The 20,413-nt window shown below is 38.3% G+C and overlaps 1 protein-coding gene and 1 long non-coding RNA gene across 4 annotated transcripts in view; one reads left to right on the top strand and one right to left on the bottom strand.

The window, feature by feature from the left end:
* Positions 1-20,413, top strand: part of LOC117419344 (netrin-4-like) — a 26,970-nt gene continuing 6,557 nt past the window's right edge. Inside the window, exons 1-8 of one of the 3 annotated variants that reach the window (XM_034032006.3) lie at positions 1-475; positions 2,081-2,616; positions 6,405-6,680; positions 10,752-10,878; positions 11,761-11,949; positions 17,733-17,946; positions 18,988-19,097; positions 19,776-19,844. In XM_034032006.3, the coding sequence (XP_033887897.2) occupies positions 418-475; positions 2,081-2,616; positions 6,405-6,680; positions 10,752-10,878; positions 11,761-11,949; positions 17,733-17,946; positions 18,988-19,097; positions 19,776-19,844 (1,579 nt within the window). In that variant the 5' untranslated portion in view covers positions 1-417. Of the gene's footprint in view, positions 476-2,080; positions 2,617-6,404; positions 6,681-10,751; positions 10,879-11,760; positions 11,950-17,732; positions 17,947-18,984; positions 19,098-19,775; positions 19,845-20,413 lie in introns of all 3 variants that reach the window. The other 2 variants (XM_034032005.3, XM_034032008.3) reach the window with 2 other exon arrangements.
* Positions 15,720-20,413, bottom strand: part of LOC131697417 (uncharacterized) — a 20,707-nt gene continuing 16,013 nt past the window's right edge. Inside the window, exon 3 of the long non-coding RNA XR_009307255.1 lies at positions 15,720-15,824. This is a non-coding gene — a long non-coding RNA (uncharacterized LOC131697417). The remainder of the gene's footprint in view (positions 15,825-20,413) is intronic.

Here is a 20,413-nt window from a genome sequence, read left to right on the forward strand (position 1 = left end):
TCTTTTTATTATTACCTTATCTACAGCAAAACTGAAGTGAATAGGCGGTATAGTAGCAGTAAGTATGAGACAGGCAGCGCATCTTCAACTCAAGAAAGTTTTTTTTGTTGTTGTTGCTAAACTGAAATTTGATATTTATGTGAACACTCACAGTCTCAAGAACATCGATCCCAAGCTGTCAAACGTTGGAACTTTCTTTCAATTATTTTTCTTAGCCTCTCATGTTTAGGATCAAGGCAGCTGAGCTAAAGAAGCCAGTTCGCTTTCTCCCGCTGGTAAAACCTGCCTCCACATGTCATTGTAATGGCATGGCAGTGAAATTTCAGCACTCAGCCTGTATGTTCACAGAGCTCTTTGGCTTGTCTGAGTATTTCTGCGTGAATCCAACATTTCTCAAGGCATATCACAAGGACTGCGATGTGTCACTGGACTCTGTTCTCCTTGGTTGCACTCTTTGGATTAACTTTTGATGCAGGTTAGTGTTTGAGATTGATGTGTTTATTAGTATTGCGCTTTTCTTTAATAGTAGGATAACCTAGGAATTGGCAAATCACATTCATTAAAACGAAAGCGCCATCTCATTAGTAAGCCTCTTACGTCTCGCCTGCTGTAGCAGCTGTCCAGAAACTTCTTCGGTGTTCGCATGCGGTGTGTTTAAAAAGTGTATACAAAACACATACAACACGAGAGCCTTCTGACTAATATTTACTTTGATTTCATGCTGTCAATTAATAAAACAAATAACAATTAAAAAAAAAAATACTGGCTAAATACCAAATACAAGGTGTTTTCGGTTTATTGGGATTTTTTTTTTTTTTTTTTTTTTTTTTTTTTTACTTCAATTCAAGTGCAGCATCTTTATAAACGCGCGTTTAAATCAGGTGCTTTCATGGCAGAGCTTGTAGATATTATTATTAATATCCATAGTGCATTCTCCAGAACCCTCCTGGTAGGAATGAATACATCGGTCTACTGTATCTATCTATCTATATCTATCTAAAATTACTACAGTCTAGGATCCGACAATGGGGATTTGGTAGATGCTTAAATACCCGTTATTTAAAAAGTGTTTTATCCAACTAATGCCCCAGGGACACTCTCTTAATGTTTGTTAAGTTACAACATTTTTTTCGTAAGCTTTTGAGCGATTGATTAGAGTAGCCAGAGATTCAAGTGCTAGTTGCCTTACAAGCAGCACTATGCAGTGGACATTCACATATCAGACACTGAGTTATCAAGGAACAGAACAAAGAGCACAGTACATGCACTCAGCAATCTCTCACTCTCATTATCCAGCACTTAAACATGCAACAGTGAGGACGAATATCTCAGGATAGGTTACTAGTATTTAATGTTGTAAAACATTTTTTTTTTTGTACAAATTAAAAAAAAAAAAAAAAGTTTTAAATATAGACAGTGATGTTAAAAACAGTGTTGACTTAAATAGTGTAATTCATTGTATTATTTATATAACCAGGAGAGTACCCATTGAGAACTATTCCTCGTTTACAATGGGGGTCCTGACACAAACTCAAAAAGGTTATGATGATCAGTGCAGTTGCTTGGTGTCCTCTTCAACCCCAGAAACTGCCTTGGCTCTATGCTGAAGGTAGAAAGCTATTGACAGTGAAAGTACTCAATGTCAGTGTCTTCTGGTCAGTGAGTGTACTGTAATTTTGGCATTGAAACATGCTCTGTTGTGGTAGACACAAATAGTATGTTTGCATGTTGAAAATTGACTTACCCCCAATTGAATTAGACATTGACATTCTCTTTAAAAATCGCAACGCACTTGCAACGTCCAGCCACGAGGCGGTGCTAAGTAAAGAATCTCATTATGATGAAAGTAAAAGGCAAACATTTACACCTTTGAGGTACGCTGTATGTGATTGGAAACACTATAGTCCATTTTTTCACACATCCCTATTTTGGCAGGATCCGCTATATAAAAAGTATTTTCAACATTAAAAGTATGAATATGAACATTTTTACCTACTAAAGCAGACTAAATCCTTCAAAAGACCAATCATAATTTCTCAGCATGACTCCTAATTCATTCCTTGTCTTTATTCCCTTGCAGGGCTTGGCAGGGTGGCTGCAGGGGTGAGCCATCAGTGTGAGAACCAGGCTTGTAACCCCCATATGGGGAACCTGGCCTTGGGCAGGAAGCTACTCACCGAGTCGGTGTGCGGACACAACTCCACCGAACTCTACTGCTCTTACACAGAAAATGCAGACAGGTCCTGCAGGCCGCCCAAGTGTGGGAAATGTAATGCGGCACACCATCAGCACTCCCACCTGCCCGCAGCCATGACAGACTCCTCGTTCCGCTTCCCCAACACGTGGTGGCAGTCTGCAGAGGGCGTGCAGCGGGAGACCATCCAGCTGGACCTGGGGACAGAGTTCTACTTCACCCACATGATCATGGTGTTCAAGTCCCCCCGGCCAGCCGCCATGTTGCTGGAGAGATCACAAGACTTCGGGAAGACTTGGAGGCCTTGCAAATACTACGCCACCAACTGCAACGAAACATTCGGCTTGGGGGATGACACTGAACAGGACGGGGCCCTCTGCACTACCAAATACTCTGGAGCTTTCCCCTGCACACGAGGAGAGGTAAGCAGGGAGCCAGGGTTCATGTGAACAGCATAGTCCTGCTGAGATGAAACAGCAGTGAGTGCCCTCATTCACAACTTCTCTGTATTATTAGGGTGGAAGTCAAGTGACAAATCTGTCACAGTGATTCGTTTGCTATGCTGGAGGATTTAAATAAAAAAAAAGAAGCTCAAGATATCAGTCCTGTTATTCACATAAATAGTTTTAAAAGGATATTTACATCTTAGGAAAATTAGGCTTTCTTATTCTCAGAGTAGAAGCTAAGAAGTACAGTATAACATAAAAAACGCAACTTTACTCTCCAATCACCAACTTGTATAATGCCAGTAAAAATGTAACCTACACCAACAGAGGGCTTTGAACAGCCATCTTTTGATTTGAATAGGGCAAATCCTACACTGCCTTGAAGAGAATACAGTACTCCAGTAATGCAGCCTAGCCAACCTCATGAAACGTTGTTTGAATGTATATTATATTATTATTGTGACTATATTTTGCTTCACAGAGAGTTTGTCACAATGCTCCATTTACACCTTTTATGATTTAATTTTGCATTATATATATCATATCAGTTTGCAAGAAACAAGTATGGGGATAGAGTTAGTTTTCAATTCCACTAACTTTTTCCATCCCACCCTGTACAGTACATGTATCCCCTTTCAAGATGCTGAAACCTTTCACACTTCTGTGTCACCTGCTTCCATGGCCATAGGGAAGATTCAGCAGGCAAGATGGATGGTCAGGAAACTAGGATCCAGATGTGAACTTGAACAATTGTTTGTCTTTGTTGTGTTGGAATTTGAGCTTCAAATGATGAATCAGCCAGTGTCAAGACATGGGCATTCCACACTGCGACAAATGACTTGAAAATGGGACTGTGGATCATTGAAGACAATTAAAAAGAAACGTTTGTCATTGAAGTTTGTTATAGTATTACTAAATGTAGCACTATTGAGTGTGTAATAGTTATAGAGGTTCCTTAATGCAGTGTGGAAGGGTTGGTAGACCCCAAAGTGCTTGGGACTGACCTTGATGTATCCACATCAGTCAACATGCAGCAGCGCTAGTCCTACCGATTCCAGGGGTGTTGCATTAGAAAGTGGTGCTTGAGGAGAGTGGCAATGGTGAGAGAGAAAAAAAGCCATAAACACAAAAAAGAAAGTGTTGGAAACAAGTGCAACAGCACTCTCTCTGCCACACAAAGATCTTATACACTAAGGGCCATGTGTGGAAGCAAGTGCAAACATTCTGAAAGGAATAGAAACATACAAGAATGTTGCAGGAAAGTTATTGCATATATTCTTGTGATTTTATTACTCTAAAAAATAGCAGTTGCTTTTTGCACTTGCTGTAGAATATGTATTTGCCTCTCACCCCAATAAGGCCTTATATTTACACATTTCTTTGACATCAGGGTTGTTGGATAAAGAGTGTTTTAGGCTTTAGTTTTTGAGAAATAAGTGTAGCATGCTGATGAGTTTTTTTTCTGTGTTTTTAGTTGAATTCAGCAGCGTGTAAGCCATTATGACACCTGCTGCCTACTACACTAAGATGTTGATTGTTTTTGATTCAAAGGGTTAAAATGTTCCTCGTCACCATGATACCTGTGCCAGCTGTGTGTTTCTTATCTTGATGGATGGGTGTACTTGTGAAGTTATACACTGTAATCCTGTGCTTGTAAACCTAACGCCTTTGCAGAGACGTGCAAACCCTCAACACTTGCTTTTACCCACAGTGGTCTGAATTTCGAGTTAAAACATAAATATTGAACCTGAACAACTGAAGAAAGGAGATTGCTGGTATATTTTTTATAACAGTATAAACATCTAGTCAAGTCCTTCTCTAGAGCAATCCTCTGGAAATGTCTTTACATTTTTCTTCATTAGCTATGAATGGGCCCATGCAGGCAGACTTTGTAACCTTCACAACAACTCATAGGGTTTTTTATTTCATGCAGCAGGGAAGCAACCTTTTCTGACAGTAATAACCTATTGTGTCTAATATTACACTGTTCTGTCAGATAAGAGAAAATCATGATGGATGTATAAAAACTAGCAAGTCTCAAAATCAAGCAACACACAATAGGTTTAAAATCTTTGTGGAAACGTTAAAACATGTCATCTCTTGTGCTGACAGCTAAATATGCTGTACAGAAATACATATGAACCCAGGAAAAATAAATTGGAGACAAAATAGGCTGCAGACCTTTTTTTAAAGGGAGAAATTAAAAAAGTTTTAATAATAGCTCATTATTTGCTATAGGATTAATTTTAAATGGTAATTCAGTATTGAGAGTCATGTATAGTATACTGTATTTTGCCAATGTTAGCTAAGACGAACATTGGGCTTTTTGACAAAGAGCATGGAAGGCTATCAACAAACACCACTGAAATTAGCAGTACTGTTTATATTTGTGTAAATTGGAACCTGATTGTGGTTCACTCCAAATGCATGAGGGGAGGAAATACAATTAATGACATTCTTTCAAATGATAGGTTCGTGATTTAACCTAATACTTATTTAAAAGGTGTAATATTTTAAACATTACACTCCCTATATTGCGCAAGAAATAATATCAGTCATCAAACAAAAATGTACATAGCAGAAGTGTTTAGTTTTCCCTCAAGAGTAAAACAGAAAACTGTAATGGCAATTTACAAAAGCAGGCTTTGATATTGTTTTGCGTAGATATTTGAATTTAGGTTGTATCTGAATAATCACTCCTCAGCATTCGCTGGCACTGGAGAACCATTAAAGCTTTTAAAAACCTTTTCAGAAAAGTACATTGTTTAAAGGAACATGTTTTATGTTTTTTTTTTTTAACAAGCTAAGGCAGCTATTTCAAATCCGATGCTTGTCAACACATACAAACAGCTCTAATTTCTTATTTTGAGACAGGTTCTCTCGCCCCATTGCCTAAAAGAAACATCATTATCTTGTTACAGCTGTTGCTTGAAATGAAGAGTGAGCCTGAAAGGAACTTTGTGAAGGTTCTTTATAAGGATAAGATTTTATAGTGCATTCACAACGGTCAGAGGCGCTGTCCAAAAGCTTTTGTTATCACTGGAGGTATGTAGGCCTAAATCCATCAACAGATTTTGCCAGCTGATTTTCTCAAGTATCCTAGAACCCAAAGCCTATTTGTTATGCATCTTTAATTAACACAATACAATTACTTCCTTAACCCTTTGCACAGCGTAGGAAATGAATAGTGTTTTTTTTCAATAGCCCGGAGAACTAAACATGCACAGAAAACACAACTGTTATATCTACTAGATGTCATCCAATAGCTTGCCTTGTCCAGGACCCTGAATAGAAGTACTTCCAGAAGAATTTCCCCACTGACAACTTAATCTAAGTAGCTTTAAGTGTTATTAAAATGCATCAGGTTTGTTAAGCTAAGCAGTTGTTTGACAGGGATTCGATGCGAGTCAGGATGTGTAGTAGTTCTGAACATTGTAAATCTGCTTCCAGCCTGAAGATAACCTGGGCACACTCTGCAACACTTCAGCATAGTTTGTGGGTGCCATGTGCAGACAGCAGCTGTTCTGTCAATGGGCTGTCAAATTGAAGTACTGCTAGAGGCATTTCTCAAGTAAAAGCAAGGTTTCTTGACCCCTGGTGCCTGACCAAATGTCTGCCAGGAAGTTTTATCTCCTCACCACCTCTTGGGTAGTAAGACCTTGACGTCCATAAAGGGCTACCCTGAATTGATGTCTCTAAATATAACTACCGGAATGAGGTTACAAGCTGTCACTCACAGAGTTCCTTTTCTTTTGCTTGTGCAGGTTATATACCGGGCCCTGTCACCCTTGCATTCAGCAGTGGATCCTTACAGTGCAGAATCCCAGGACCAGCTGAAGGTGACCAACATTCGAGTGCAGCTCCTGAAGAGGCAGCAGTGCCCGTGTCTGGGTAAAGACCCAGCCACCAAACCACAGCACCTGGCGCACTACGCGGTCTACCATTTCATTGTGAAGGGCAGCTGTTTCTGCAATGGCCATGCTGAGCATTGCGTAACAGTGGATGGGTATCGCTCAGTCAGGGAAAGGACACATCATATGGTATGTCTAGTTAAAAAAAAACAACAAGAACCCCCCCACCCCCCTTATCTTTCTAGTGATAGCTGAAAGCCAAGATTCTCAACGAGATTATTCATTTTTAAATCATGGTGGTTTGGACCAATATTTTAGCATCAGTTACGACTATATGCTTCAACAAATGTCCCAGTTTAACAAAGACAAGTTCAGCAGGTGGGCTACAGGTGGCTCTGTGTGCTATGCAGTGTATGGGCACTATAGGTTGAAAACTAGTTTTTTTTTTTCTCATAAGGACATTAATATAATATCGAAAATAGTGTTCAATTACAGTATATATATATATATATACACACACACATACATACAGTATATATACACACACATTTAGTCTAGATTACATTTTTTTTTTTATGGATGAAGTATATGCATTTAACTGCTTTAAATCTAAGTAGTACGTTTCTGGAAACAGTTCAGCTTGGTAGACAATATAAGAAATCGGTCCGGATCTCCTACTCTATTGTGAGATTTTGTACAATAGTTAGTTAACTGTACTAAACCTAGAAAAGACTCCACTACAATGTCCAGCTGGCACAGACCATATACAGTGAATCTATTCAGTCAGGACAATCTTGCCTTAAATAACCACCTTTATTATAATACAAAATCTTACAGGATTTCCAAAAACATTGAACCCAAACAATGGTTGAAGAAAAATTAAAAAGTAGAATAAAAATAGTTGGAGCACAGCCTCATCCTTCGGACAGGTTTATATACCCAATAGGTTGATGGGAACTTGCTGCTAACTGGATTGTAGTTTGACCAATGAATAAATGTGATGTACTTGGAACTGTATTAATGGTACTATAGATTTCCTGCCTGAAAACCTCGCAAGCTTTCTATTATTGCAAGTTTAAGGGATCAAAAGATAACGACATGTATCTGAATGTATGTCCAGTACAACAGTACACTCTGCTGGTGTCTGCCCCTTGCTATTGTTTTGGATATATGCGTGTAGACTGTATTTCATGAAGACAACATCTTTTGTACTTTGTGACAATTGCTTGACTTGCTAATACATTGCAGCAAGACTAAAGACAGCATTCACTCACCTACGGATCAGGCAGTGTTAGTCCAGAGGCTTGGTATTACTGACTTATTTGTTCTGTCTAGTGTTTGGTGGTTTGAAACAAGAACAATTAATTTGCTTGCTTAAACTCTTAGTCAGTCCACCGCAACATGACAGTTAATTGCTTTTTTTGTGGTTGTCTCTTTGTTGCATCATGTTAGGAAATGTTTCAACATGAAAGGCTATGGAATGAAGGGCTTGTATAATCAGCCTCTTCAGGAATGTTGTCCACCTTTGCAGGGGGTGGGTTGCAAGCTTTCTTGAGGTTTTGATATACCTTGACCTTTTCTCCCACACATTTCCCAGGATAACCATAACCACTTCCTGCAATGCTGGGTGCACATTGAATCGCATTTATAAATCGAGTCCTTGTTAGGAGCCATATGTTTCGAAGTTGAGTGACAGCTTTTTCATTCCATGTGTCATTAGCTTGTGCGTGCTTTCACCTGTATTTGTAAGACTTTGAATAACTGGTGCTAGGTCTGTACTAGAGAACACTTACCAGCACAAGGACCACTTAACCTTTCTCTCTTTATGAAATGCAGCTGAAAGTATTTGTCACTATTCAACATGACAGTCGCACTGGAAACCTTGGTTGATTTGTAAGTTGTGGTTTTGATGGAGCAATACAGCATTCCCATGAAAAACACCATTTTTTATATCCACTGCTTTACCGGTTAAAGATTTCATACATAATGCAGCTGATCTAGGGAGAGCGTCAGATGTAGTCAGGTTTATACAAAGGGCTAGGAGTCAAGAAATCCTAGGTTCAAATCCTAGCTGTGAATGCCAGTAAGGTGCTTTCATCTTGGTTTGGATTTCTGTTGTTCATGAGAAAAAAAAAAATCATCAGATCTGTCATCATTATGGGGGCCATGTGGTCTGTAAATGTAAAGATTCTCCAGTACCTACAAGGTTCAATTCCATTGAGATTAATGCTGCTGTTGTTGTTGCAATGACCGTGTGAAACAGTCCCACCATATATATTTATTAATTGGAAGATCTGCATGTCATTTTTTAGTCAGGCATCAAGTTCACACAACCTCATGTTTTGTACTTTGTTTTGTCTAATAATTAACTTGACATTGGGGGTCAGTTTGAAATGTGACTTTCCTTCAGGAAGCATTTTGAGTTAAAAGCAATATCAGTATCTTTATCCAAATGCCTGCATGCTGAAACCATTATCATTTTCCTAATTACTGAGCACTGTGATAGTCCTGCAAGCTTGTGACAAAAAGCAGAGCTTTGATTTTCTGTTTTTGGTGTAAACGATTAGTAATTGACATTGGGTCCAGGTATACGGTACTCTGAGAAACAGTCAAGGGCCTTCCTTCAATCTGGGCAAACAAACCGTTCTCATTATTTAACACTTCTAGTTCCTGATGATAGAGAAAGATGGGAAGTCTCTACTCTCACCATGCTATCAGTTCCGACTTCAGACTGGTGAAAGGCCCAAATCCTGAAAATGAAATATATTTTTATTTAATTCTAGATTTGGATTTCACATGAGGATACTGTGCGACAGTAAAGAGTTTATTATTGTGGAACTAAAACATTTGAATGAGAAATAATATCCTAGTGAATTCCCTGTGACGTTTCATGATGTCATAACCTAATTTGCATGTGTCGCTACATTTTCAGGATATTAGAAAGAAATATACTCACTAGATGATTTTCCATACTTTTTTTTTTTTTTTTTACTCGCTCGCTAGTCTAGTGAGTATATTCTACCGAGTTAAGCGCTTAAATTTTTTTTTTTTAAAAACGAACCTTGGCCCTCTTTCACATATGCAGTTCACAAAACCAACAATAAAATGTACATCCTGTATGGGGAAAACTGAACCTGCATGATTGTTTTGCATGAGTAAAAGGTACTTACAAAGGTAAAGGTATAAAACCTACAGCATTGTTTTCACATATTTTCCCACTAGTTTAAAGGTTGCTTATTCTATTTATGCTGTTTTGTTAGAAGTCTTCCAATTTTGGGTAGCACAGTGTAGGCTAGTAGGATGCATACTACTAAACTGCATGTGTGTATACTGTATGTGTATATACAATGCTGTGAAAAAGTATTTGCCCCGTCAGATTTTTTGCATTTTTGCACATTCTTCACACTGTATTTGGTCTGATTTTTTTGTGAGTTGTAGTAGTAAACAGAGGGAGTCTGAGAGAAAAAATGACACCAAAGTTTGGTGCTTCTTTCATTTGTTTGGTGTGCAAGGTCATCAAACATGCTCGAGAGGGCTTCTCAGGGCTGCTTTGGCAAAAAGGCCCACAGTGTTGTTTGTGGTTCGGGCCTTTAATTTGTGGAATGCTGTCTTCAATGCTGTTGTGTCTCTGTGCAGTCCCTCAAGGTTTAAGGGATGAAGTTCAATGTCACATTTGAGCTGTACAATCCCACAGATGTTCTATTGTGTATAAATAGGATCATTCTAAATGTATTTCTTTGAAGTATAATGACTATAAAGAATTTGGCCAAAAACCCTGACATTTTTAGTCATTTGGTCGAATGCCTCATTTGAACTGTAACATTCACCTCAATTATGACCTGAACACCCCCTTTCATTCAGTCCCTTGATAGCTGTGTTGAAATGTTCACTAGGGGCTAAGTTGAAATAACCAGACTCATTTGACATTGAACTGCATTTGTACCCTGGTCTCAAGAGGGTAAAGGCATATCCTCGGTTTTATGCGTTTTTGACTGAAAAAGGATCCATATTTGATAATTATTAATCTTAATAATCTTTAAAAAAAAAAAAACATTTATAAACTGTTAACCTGATCTAAAAACCAATGTGCACTTGTGTGTCTTCATGTTTATGGGATACATTTGTCAAGAGAGAGTTTCTTTGTATATGTGTGTGAGTGTCATGCTGCATTCAGTATCTTAATAATGAATCACCATAATATGTGGTAAAGCTGACTATTTCCATGATTACACAGTCCTCATTGTTCTCTGCGTCTTGCAGGTCCATGGAAAGTGCATTTGCAAGCACAATACAGCAGGTGACCATTGTCAGCTCTGCACACCACTTTACAATGACCAGCCCTGGCAACCTGCTGACGGCATAACCGGGGACCCCCATGAATGTAAGAGTAAGTAACAAGATGACTGACACGCTGGCGCCCCTAATTCATTAGATTCCTCATGTGTCTCTTTGTGTTTCTAGATGGTGACCAAATACTGTTTCTAAAGTATCTTGGCGCGTGCATTGTTTATGACATTAGCCACTACATGTTTGTACAATGGAGTATCCACTGATCTGAGATGCTCGCTAACATTTAAACACAAAAACAAGTCAGGCATAATTCTTTGTCGCTCTGCGGGATCCAAGAAGGACCAACCCTTAACACATTTCTCTTCAACTTATCCAGACAACAACAACAAAAAACTTGCAGTTTAGCTCTGATGGCATGGAGGGAAAATGTTGATAAAAACATAAACCCCAAATATGCTAGGGTTTGAATTTTAAATAGTTTCCTCATGTGTGTATACACAGTTTCCTATAAAATGCAGTTACTCCTTTGGTTGATATTAGCCCATGCCCTGAAGATGACTGAAAAGTCTAGAATATTTTCTAAAATAGTCCCTTAACAGGCACATGCACTTAAATCTTGTGTAAAGCACACCCCTCACATGCTTGTGATTATACTGTAGATTATACAATATGAGTTTGTGTCATATAAGAAAAGAGCTGTCTACACTTTTGTTCTGAGAATATGGCATTGAATCTTAACTGAGAAACATCCAGGCTAGTACAGACATCTGAAATGTCCCCTTCCTCTGTTGTGCTGCAGTATTTCCAGTTTTTGAAAGGGTAGGCAGTTCTTAGAAATGTTGTTATCTTTCTTCAAAACTAGCAATTTTTCTTATTTTTATTTAGCTAGAGGTGGGGAAATAGTATAATTTTTACCAAGGACTATTGGATAGCATTCAATGACTGAAAACTAACCTCAGCTACCTTTCCTGTGCTTCAGAGTGCAAATGCAATGGGCACGCAGACAGCTGCCACTTCGAGCATGGCGTGTGGTTGGCGTCAGGGAAGCACAGCGGAGGAGTGTGTGACCATTGCCAACACAACACAGAGGGGCAGCACTGCCAGAGATGCAAGACTGGCTTCTACAGAGATCCCCTCAGACCCTTCTCTGCTCCAGATTCCTGCAAACGTAAGAACAAGAAAAACAATTCCCATGCACAGCGCCACCTGCATTTGTGTTGCATTATATGAAGTTAAAACATCCTTATGTTATGTAGACCTATACTAGACATTGGACTACAAAAGGTTACTTTAAATTAGAGAATTTGTATCAGGCACATGATGAATACAATGAACACATAATGAACACATAAATAATGCCATTTTAAGTTAAACAATCAGGGTTTTTTGTTTTTTTTTATATTATAGTAATATTGGGGGTGGATGGAAAAGCGGCAGTGTGTTGTGATTGTGCAGCTAGATGACCTCAATCAGTATTACAGTACATTAAACAGACAGCATTGGATTTTCTTATTGTAAATTTTTTAACATTTTTAACATTATTCTGTTGTTTTATTTATTTACTGGCAGACGCCCTTATCCAGGGTGACTTACAATTGTTACAAGATATTACACTATTTTTTTTACATACAATTAACCATTTATACAGTTGTTTTTTTACTGGAGCAATCTAGGTAAAGTACCTTGCTCAAGGGTACAGCAGTAGTGCACCCCACCTGGGACTGCTGCCCTATAGTTGTTAGTTGGATTCCTGTAAAACTAATAGATAAATTGCTAAAAGTATGTGCTTTATAGAAAAAGTACAGGTTTTGAGGACTGTCTAAGGAGTGGCAGCCAGTGAGTAAACCAGACAGCTGCACCAGACACCTAGACTGGAAGAACTTCATAGACTGAAAACTAGAGAAGGTTACAGTAGAAATGGAACATAAATTAAATCATCAAGATAGCAGGAGAGCAAGTCTGGGCAGGCAAGGTGATGAAATAGTGGTGGGCACCTGACTGTTGGAGAGTAGTCAGCATATAACTTCAAGTGAGTAAGGTATAAAAACAGGAAGCGAGTCAAAAAGCAGAGAGAAAACAGAAGCTATATCTAGAGGTGCAGTGCCCACTTCCTGGGAATGTCAGCTACATGAATCATCAGGAATAATGACGGGAAAAAAAAAAAACATTCAGGTCAACTTGGAAGCTGATTAAATGGTTAGGGAATTTTTTACTTTTCCCCTTCACAACTACTAGAAAGACAAGGGTATCCAATAGTTTAATGTGTATCATAGTACAGTCTCAAAAACATTATTGACACGACAGCAACCTGTAGCCCGGGGGAGTGGTCCAATTACACGCAAGTTGATCCATATGCCAGATTGAGGGGGTTATATGAGAATCGACAGCTGGATTGTTTGTGAACAGCAGTAACTAATTAGATTTTGACCAACTGCCGGCAGGGTCTCTTAAATGAAAACAGCAATTTGCCCACTAATGATGTGGGCAGCCTAGTACCCCGTGGTGGGTTTAAGGTAACATGTAATAAAGACATGTATAGTTTGCTTTGGTGTTTACGTATTCTGGGTTACTGGAGGCTGCCTGATGCTCTGCTGTGGCAACAGTTTTTATTGATGATTTACACTTGTCAATCAGCTTCAAGGGATTAACCCATGACCTCTTTTTGAAGTTGCCTGTTGAAAAGCAGTAGGTTTCTTCTGCAGGAAACTTGTCCTGTATGACCTGACAGCAGCATAAGAATGAAGTTTCTTTACACGCAATGGGGCTTTAGGTTGCAAAAACTCTCTAGCGAGGATGGCTTAGAAAGATATATACAGAAGTATTCTGCACTGTAACACATCTTTCCTTTATTCAGATATGTTAAATGAGGCATTTTTGAAGTGTTATTTATACAAGTTTTCTTTTATATCTGGGTTTCTGTGTCCACGATTGCGGTTGCTTTGTTGTTAGCTTTTGTTTCCTGGATTTTGTGTTGCCTCTGGTTTGTTTGTGGTGCATTCTTCATCATGTGGGAGTTCTGTGTGTTTTGTTTGATGCTTTGTGTGTGATCCTCTTACATTATAGATAGTTTGCTTATGATCAGCCTTTTTAGCAGTAAAAAGAAACTAGGCTGAACAATATTTGTATCCAGGATACTCCTCCCAGATACAAAACCAATCACTCAAACAAAAGACAGTGTTCAAAACTACCAACAGAGCAGCATCTGAGTTGTGCTATAGTTAACAACACTACCACTGCAGTGGTGCCCTGGTTGAACATTTAACAAAATAGAGATAGCTATAGTGTTATAAGAAAGCAATAATGCATGACAGGGTGTTCAAATATGGTCCAATATCCGCACTCCTAGGGGTGTTGTTCGGCACGAGGCAAAGCCAGATTGAAACAGTTGTTAGCCAATGAGGTTGCTGCCTCTATTCCTGCCATGTTATAACTGTACATATTAGCCTCCTAGCTATCAAGAGCTATCAATGTGCATTGCCTTTGCACAACTGCATATCCTTACTATCACTCCTGATAACCAAGTAATGCAACTTAAATCCAAACACTCTGTGCCAGATATCTAAACTCAAATGGTCAATGCTCTGCTAAACAGTGTGTGCTGCATGTACTGTAGGGCTGAGTGCATAGGTGCATTAAGCAGCAGCCATGCCATCCTTGTAAGAAACTACTGAGAAACGAAGAAGCTGTCTCCCAAACCGGCCCCATGATAATCTATTAATTATTAATTCTGCTTTCTTGGTGCTTCATTTATTTACAAGCCTAAAAAAGTGTTTCTGCTGAACACAACAGTGTTTGGGGTGTTTATTAGGCTAAAAACATTTGGGACATTTGGGAAAGGATTTGCTGAGAGCCATTTCATATGAAACCACGTGCCATCATGTTAAAAGCTGATAAGTTATCAGGCATTTGGGAACATGAAGAAATGTACATTACAGATACTGAGCCTTGCGTCTGGTCTGCTGCACTGGTGATCTGCGAGCAAAGGTCTATTTATTCTTATACCCACATTGCTGATTACAACTGTAGCTGTTGGTTAATATGTTGTTAGCTAGAACAGCTTTTTTGTTTTTAAATGAAGAACACAAATGGAATTTAAGTAGCATGTGTACTGAGGGAAACACACAATGGTTTGAAATGATTGATGCAGTAACCGGATGTTTACAGGAGTTTCTAATCAAAGCTGACTGCTCTACAAAAATCTAAACACTTTAGATCCAGATAATGCGTGCCATTGTGACTACGATGAATGTTATACTGTAATTCTTAAAGACCATTCTATTGAAAAAGGTTGTCGTTTACAATACCTCTGTGCCCTTGTTCTTTCATTATGCTTTACCACACTTTGATGTGTTCTTATAACCAATTCAATCTAAAGTTCAACATTACATAAGTCATGTGTGCCTTGCCCAGCTCAAGCATTATTCATCTTTACAATAGCTACATGTTGCGTCAGAAAGAAGTGTATTGTTGGGAAAAGATTTGGAGTGAAGCCTATTTTCTCTAATAAATATCAGATGTACAGTTCTTGTGTGTGAGGGTCAGAGATTTTACATTTATTATATAGCTACAGGAAATGCTGAAGGCAATGAAATGATATCAGAATAGTAATATAGGCATAGTTTACCAGTAATGATTTTTCTACTTTTCTATTTAAAAGTACAAATAAAAAGGAATAAAAAATAATAACAGCCTACTTTAACTGAACTGCTCCTTCTTGAAATGTAGTTGTTTCTTAGTTTTACAGTTGTTTTATTACTCTCTGATATGTGCCTTGTCTAAAAATTCACGGAACAGGTGCAAGGGCTATGATAGAGAGGCAATGCCTCTTTGGCTTACAACAAGAAGAGAGCTTGTGACTAGGGAATGAAAAGCCAGGGCCTCCCCTTTGCTTGGCAGAGAGACGTCTCGACAGGGAAAGCTGCCTACCTGTGGCTGGGAATCTAGCTTCACTTCCCCTAAGGGAAAACAGCTTGGGAAAGCAGAAAGAAAAGCTCCACAGCCCGCCAGCTCGGAATATGAGTACATATCACCTGGGGTGGAAGGCTGAGACAGATGAAAAGGGAAGGAAAGACAACTTTAGACTCATAACAAAACTTCAAAATGTGCATATATGAAGCAGGCATTCCCCATGAATCTTTTGTGCTCATTCCAGAAAATATTTCTCAAGACAGCTGAAATCCAATATCCTCATCTTAAGAATACAACAGCTGTTATGATACAATAAAAGTAAATAACAAAATCACTAAGGATTAAAGTCTTATCAAATAATAGGCATTATTAGCTTTAGCTCAAATTACTCTTTTTTTTTCTTTTCTAAAAAGGCCTTTTACACTTTACAGTTTTGTCACTTTATGTACTTTGCAATAAGCTGTCATTGTTCTTTGAGCTGTCAGCCTTCTGGAGATAAAAAGTGTAGATAACTACACTCCTTAAATCTTCATCTGAATTATAAAAGGCCTTTCACTAGCTAGTGCCTGACAATGTTATCTGATGAAATACAGTATTAATCTGATCTGAGCTGTAAAATAAAGAAAGAATTAAGACTTTTTTTTTTTTTTTTTTTGCTGTACCATTGACAGACAGCCAGATGTAGATGAGGACTTGGAATGTCATTGAGGCAGATGCAAGCACTTTCAGCGTGTGAAGGACTGAGCAAAGCTCTTTAATACAAGAAATATAACACCAAAAAATATGATTACTAGTGAGAGGAGTCTCTAAACACCATATACATTCAAACCTACCATTGGATTTATGAATTTACTGATGAACTTCTATTTGAAATGTCCTTCTGATATTAAAGAAAAAATATATTTGCAGCCTCTAACCAGGCATTTGGGGTCCAGCACTGTCGGATTGGAGGGGTGAGGCATACTGCCTCTATGGATTGTTCTTTTCTTAAGGTAACCTTGGCCCCAGAGATTGTGTACCTACGGGCCTGTAATAATGCATTTTTTATTCTTCCTTGGGCAAAGACATTTTCATTTAATAACTATATTAAAAATAAATGTATAGGTTTTGTATTGAAAATCAAATGTGTTTTGGGGTTTACTGACTGGTAAGAACAGGCGATTGCCTATAGTTAATGCAGGTTTTACTTTTAATACTACGTATTAATAATAAAACAAATAAATATAACAACTGTTACTTACCAGTAAACATTGTTATCTGCTTTTGAAAAACAAGTGTTGGGTAGTTAGCAGGGTTATGATTCAAAATATTTATTTCTACAAACAGGAGCATGCCATAACAAAGAGCAAGTAGCTAATCCCAAAACAATATGACACTCTTCCCCTATAGTTTTGCATCAGTTATTGAATTACTCTGCATTTTAACAGTGCCAAACCACGAAACACTGTGACAAATTAGGATGTAACACAAGCAGACATTGCCGTATTCAGGAGCAATTCCACTTGGCAAGTTTGCACAGAAAGGTTGGACTGTGCTAAGAACTAGGCAAATTCCAGTGAGTGCTTTGCACACATGTTTGTTTGATATAATTAATCTTAATCAAGGAATATGTGCACATACAATTCATCCTAAACCTAGTGTTATCAACATATAGGGAAAATGTCCTTCTGATGTTGTACATATTACAAGTGCAATGTACTGGGAGCCAGAAATGGTTACAGATTCCAGCACAGAGCACACTGGAAGTAGTTTGATAATGTTGTTAGAGGAGCACCACAAATAGTTTCTGTGGAAACTTAATTCTAGAATAGTGCATTAATTGACCGTACTGCTAGAAAATGATCACAATTTTGATAATATGGGCGACTGTACAGTATAGTCACTGACTCACTGCTGTGGGTAATTTATTAACCTAATGTTTCAGTCTCCCGGAGGGGTTAACAACTGACCAAATTAAGTTGAATCACACTGGAAAAGAGATGATGGACAATTTTGAAATACTGTAATGAAATCATTAATGCTCCACTTTTTCTTTAACTTTAGCTTGTGCCTGCCATCCTGTTGGTTCTGTACCATATCAACTCAGTGCCTTCTCCCTTTGTGACCCGAGCAACGGGGAGTGTGTCTGTAAGCCCGGAGTCGGGGGCCCACACTGTGACAAGTGCATGGTGGGATATTGGGGCTTTGGAGAATACGGCTGCCGACCGTGTGACTGTGCTGGGAGCTGTGATCCATTCACTGGGGACTGCATTAGCAGGTGAGTAAACCTGGGATCTCTAAATAAAGATAGGCACTTCAAACACCACTGTGTAGGCTCTTTATATGGAGACTGTAGTTTTATTATATTGTACTACATAGTAAAGAAAACTAAAGTCTATTCACAGGAAACTTTAATTGCCAAGTTAAAGAATGGTGGTCGTCATTCATTTATTTATTGTTTAAAAATGTTAAACCTGGGAAAAATACACCGTAGAGAAAGAAGGAATGTATTTATGAAGCACCCACCAGAGGTCCATTTGAAATGTACTTATGTATACTTACCATGCATTACAAAACATTGTTCCAATCTTAACAAATTGGGTGTGTTAAGAGTTTCTGTTATTACTAGCCAGTGTCTTATTACTTAATACCACTCCCATAAGGGAAAATAGGCAATTTAAAGGTGACCGACAATATTTGCAGAGCCGTCAATATTTCAGTGTTTTTTTTTTTATTCGTACTAAAATGAGTTGTCTGTTAAAGAGTGAGATTTACAGGAAGTGTTAAAAAAATAAGGTGGACCTTTGTTTAAAGGGTTAGGTTACTGAACACGCAATACAAAACAAACGCAAAATGAGAAGGTCACTTTCGGATGGATGATCCACTATGCTGTTGACCTGAATCAACCCTTTCCATCAGCTTGTTATAAACAAAAAGGCTGTGTCATTAGAGTCCTGTATCTTAAAACATGATAAACTGCAAATTTCCCTTTTAGCTGTAAACCTGAAGTTTTCAAGAAAGAAAATGATATTCACACAGATCATCACTGCACTAGTATTACTTTCAATATATGACACATTGGTAATTATTGTCAACTTTTGCTGCAGGTCTTAACAGAGTTGTGTATCTCACCTGCACTGACTTGGCAGAGGGCACCCCCTTCTCTATAACATGGTTGTCAATTAGGAAGAACTGGAAATATCCCACAGTGATTAAGCCAGTGCTGGCAGGGGAACCATAAGAAATGACACCACTGTGAAGTAATGTTGAAGGCTGGTGCACTACATCTTTGCAGATATCTCTTTGAATCTTTCAGCAGTTCTGATGTAGACTGGTACCACAAGAGTGACTATCTCTCCCAGCACAATGAGACTGAGCCTGTGTGGGACTGGGTGGATGAACAAGGCTTCTCAGCTCTCCGGCATTCAGGTAAGCACACACTCCTCAGCATCTTCAGTAGCTTTTATGACAAACAAGCCTTGGTACTGATTGAGTACTGTTTGTTTGTTTTTTATGTAACCTACTACCAATTAAGGGGTGTAGAGTAACAATGAACTCATATGAAATGAATATGGTGGTGTAGTTTTGGTAAATAATAAATTAAGAAGTAAAGGAGAAAAAACAACTGCGCATTTTACAAAACTAGAAACAACAAGTGATGTAATTCAAGGTCTCCTGAACACTTTCAGTTGTTGGTTTCTCAGTTTTTTTTACGTTGACAAGCATTATTTTTTTCCTTTAAAAAAAATGGTTTAGCTTAGCTTTAAATACTGTGGAAAACTACTGGAGTAAAATATGGCACACAATTTCATCTTCTGTATTGGAGATACTTCTTGAAGGGAAAGAGCTTTACTGTGTTTCTTGTCCTTAACTGTGCTAACATGATTGCTGCTATACTGTAATGCTCTGACTATATCATACTGTTGCTGTTACTATGGTAAACCTCAGGACCTATACCACTGTAGTGTATGAAGATAGAAAAATGAAGAAACTGTCGAAATGGCAATATATTTGTTCCAGTAAAAAAACAAAGTAGTTTAATTCATTGAAGAAATAATACTAATGCTCAGTTTGTGAAAATATTCAGCAGGTTTCTCCATTTTCTAGGTAAATGTGAATGTAAAGAGCAGGTCTTGGGAAACCCCAAGATATTCTGTGCTATGAAGTATACCTACGGTGAGTTGCCCTCTAAAGAAATATTGAAAAGAAAAATATGTGACAGGCACTTGGTATTCTTTCCATCTCTTGAACGAATGACAGTATATATGGTACTAAAGATTGTTTGAAATTAGTATTCCAACTTGAAATGTATCTTAACCTGACTCACCTGCAAAGGCATTAGGTGAAGCCAGGTATGTTCGGAACACTATTCCAGTATTCTTAGAATGAATAGTTTAGCAATGGAGGACAGATTCACGTGGTTTCGAGGAACAATCTACCATAGCCCTCTTCCTTTACTATTATCATTTATAAAGAGCTTGTAAAGTTATGAAAAGTAAAAGATTAAGCAAGTTGTTCTGTTTAACACTAGATTTACTTGCTTACTTATTTACAAACATATACTGTTTACAACTTAATAGCATGATGCATAACGAGGATAGTCCATGAACTTGCATGTTCATGTTCGAACGTGCAGTGTAACAATGTGATTCATCCGATCATTTTGTTGTTTGATTTGAAGGAACGCAAGATACCCCCCCCCCCCCTTAGTTGCCCTATCTCTGTTAAAACAAACATGAATTATC

This window comes from Acipenser ruthenus, chromosome 14, assembly GCF_902713425.1.
Source record: "Acipenser ruthenus chromosome 14, fAciRut3.2 maternal haplotype, whole genome shotgun sequence".
Taxonomy (NCBI): domain Eukaryota; kingdom Metazoa; phylum Chordata; class Actinopteri; order Acipenseriformes; family Acipenseridae; genus Acipenser; species Acipenser ruthenus.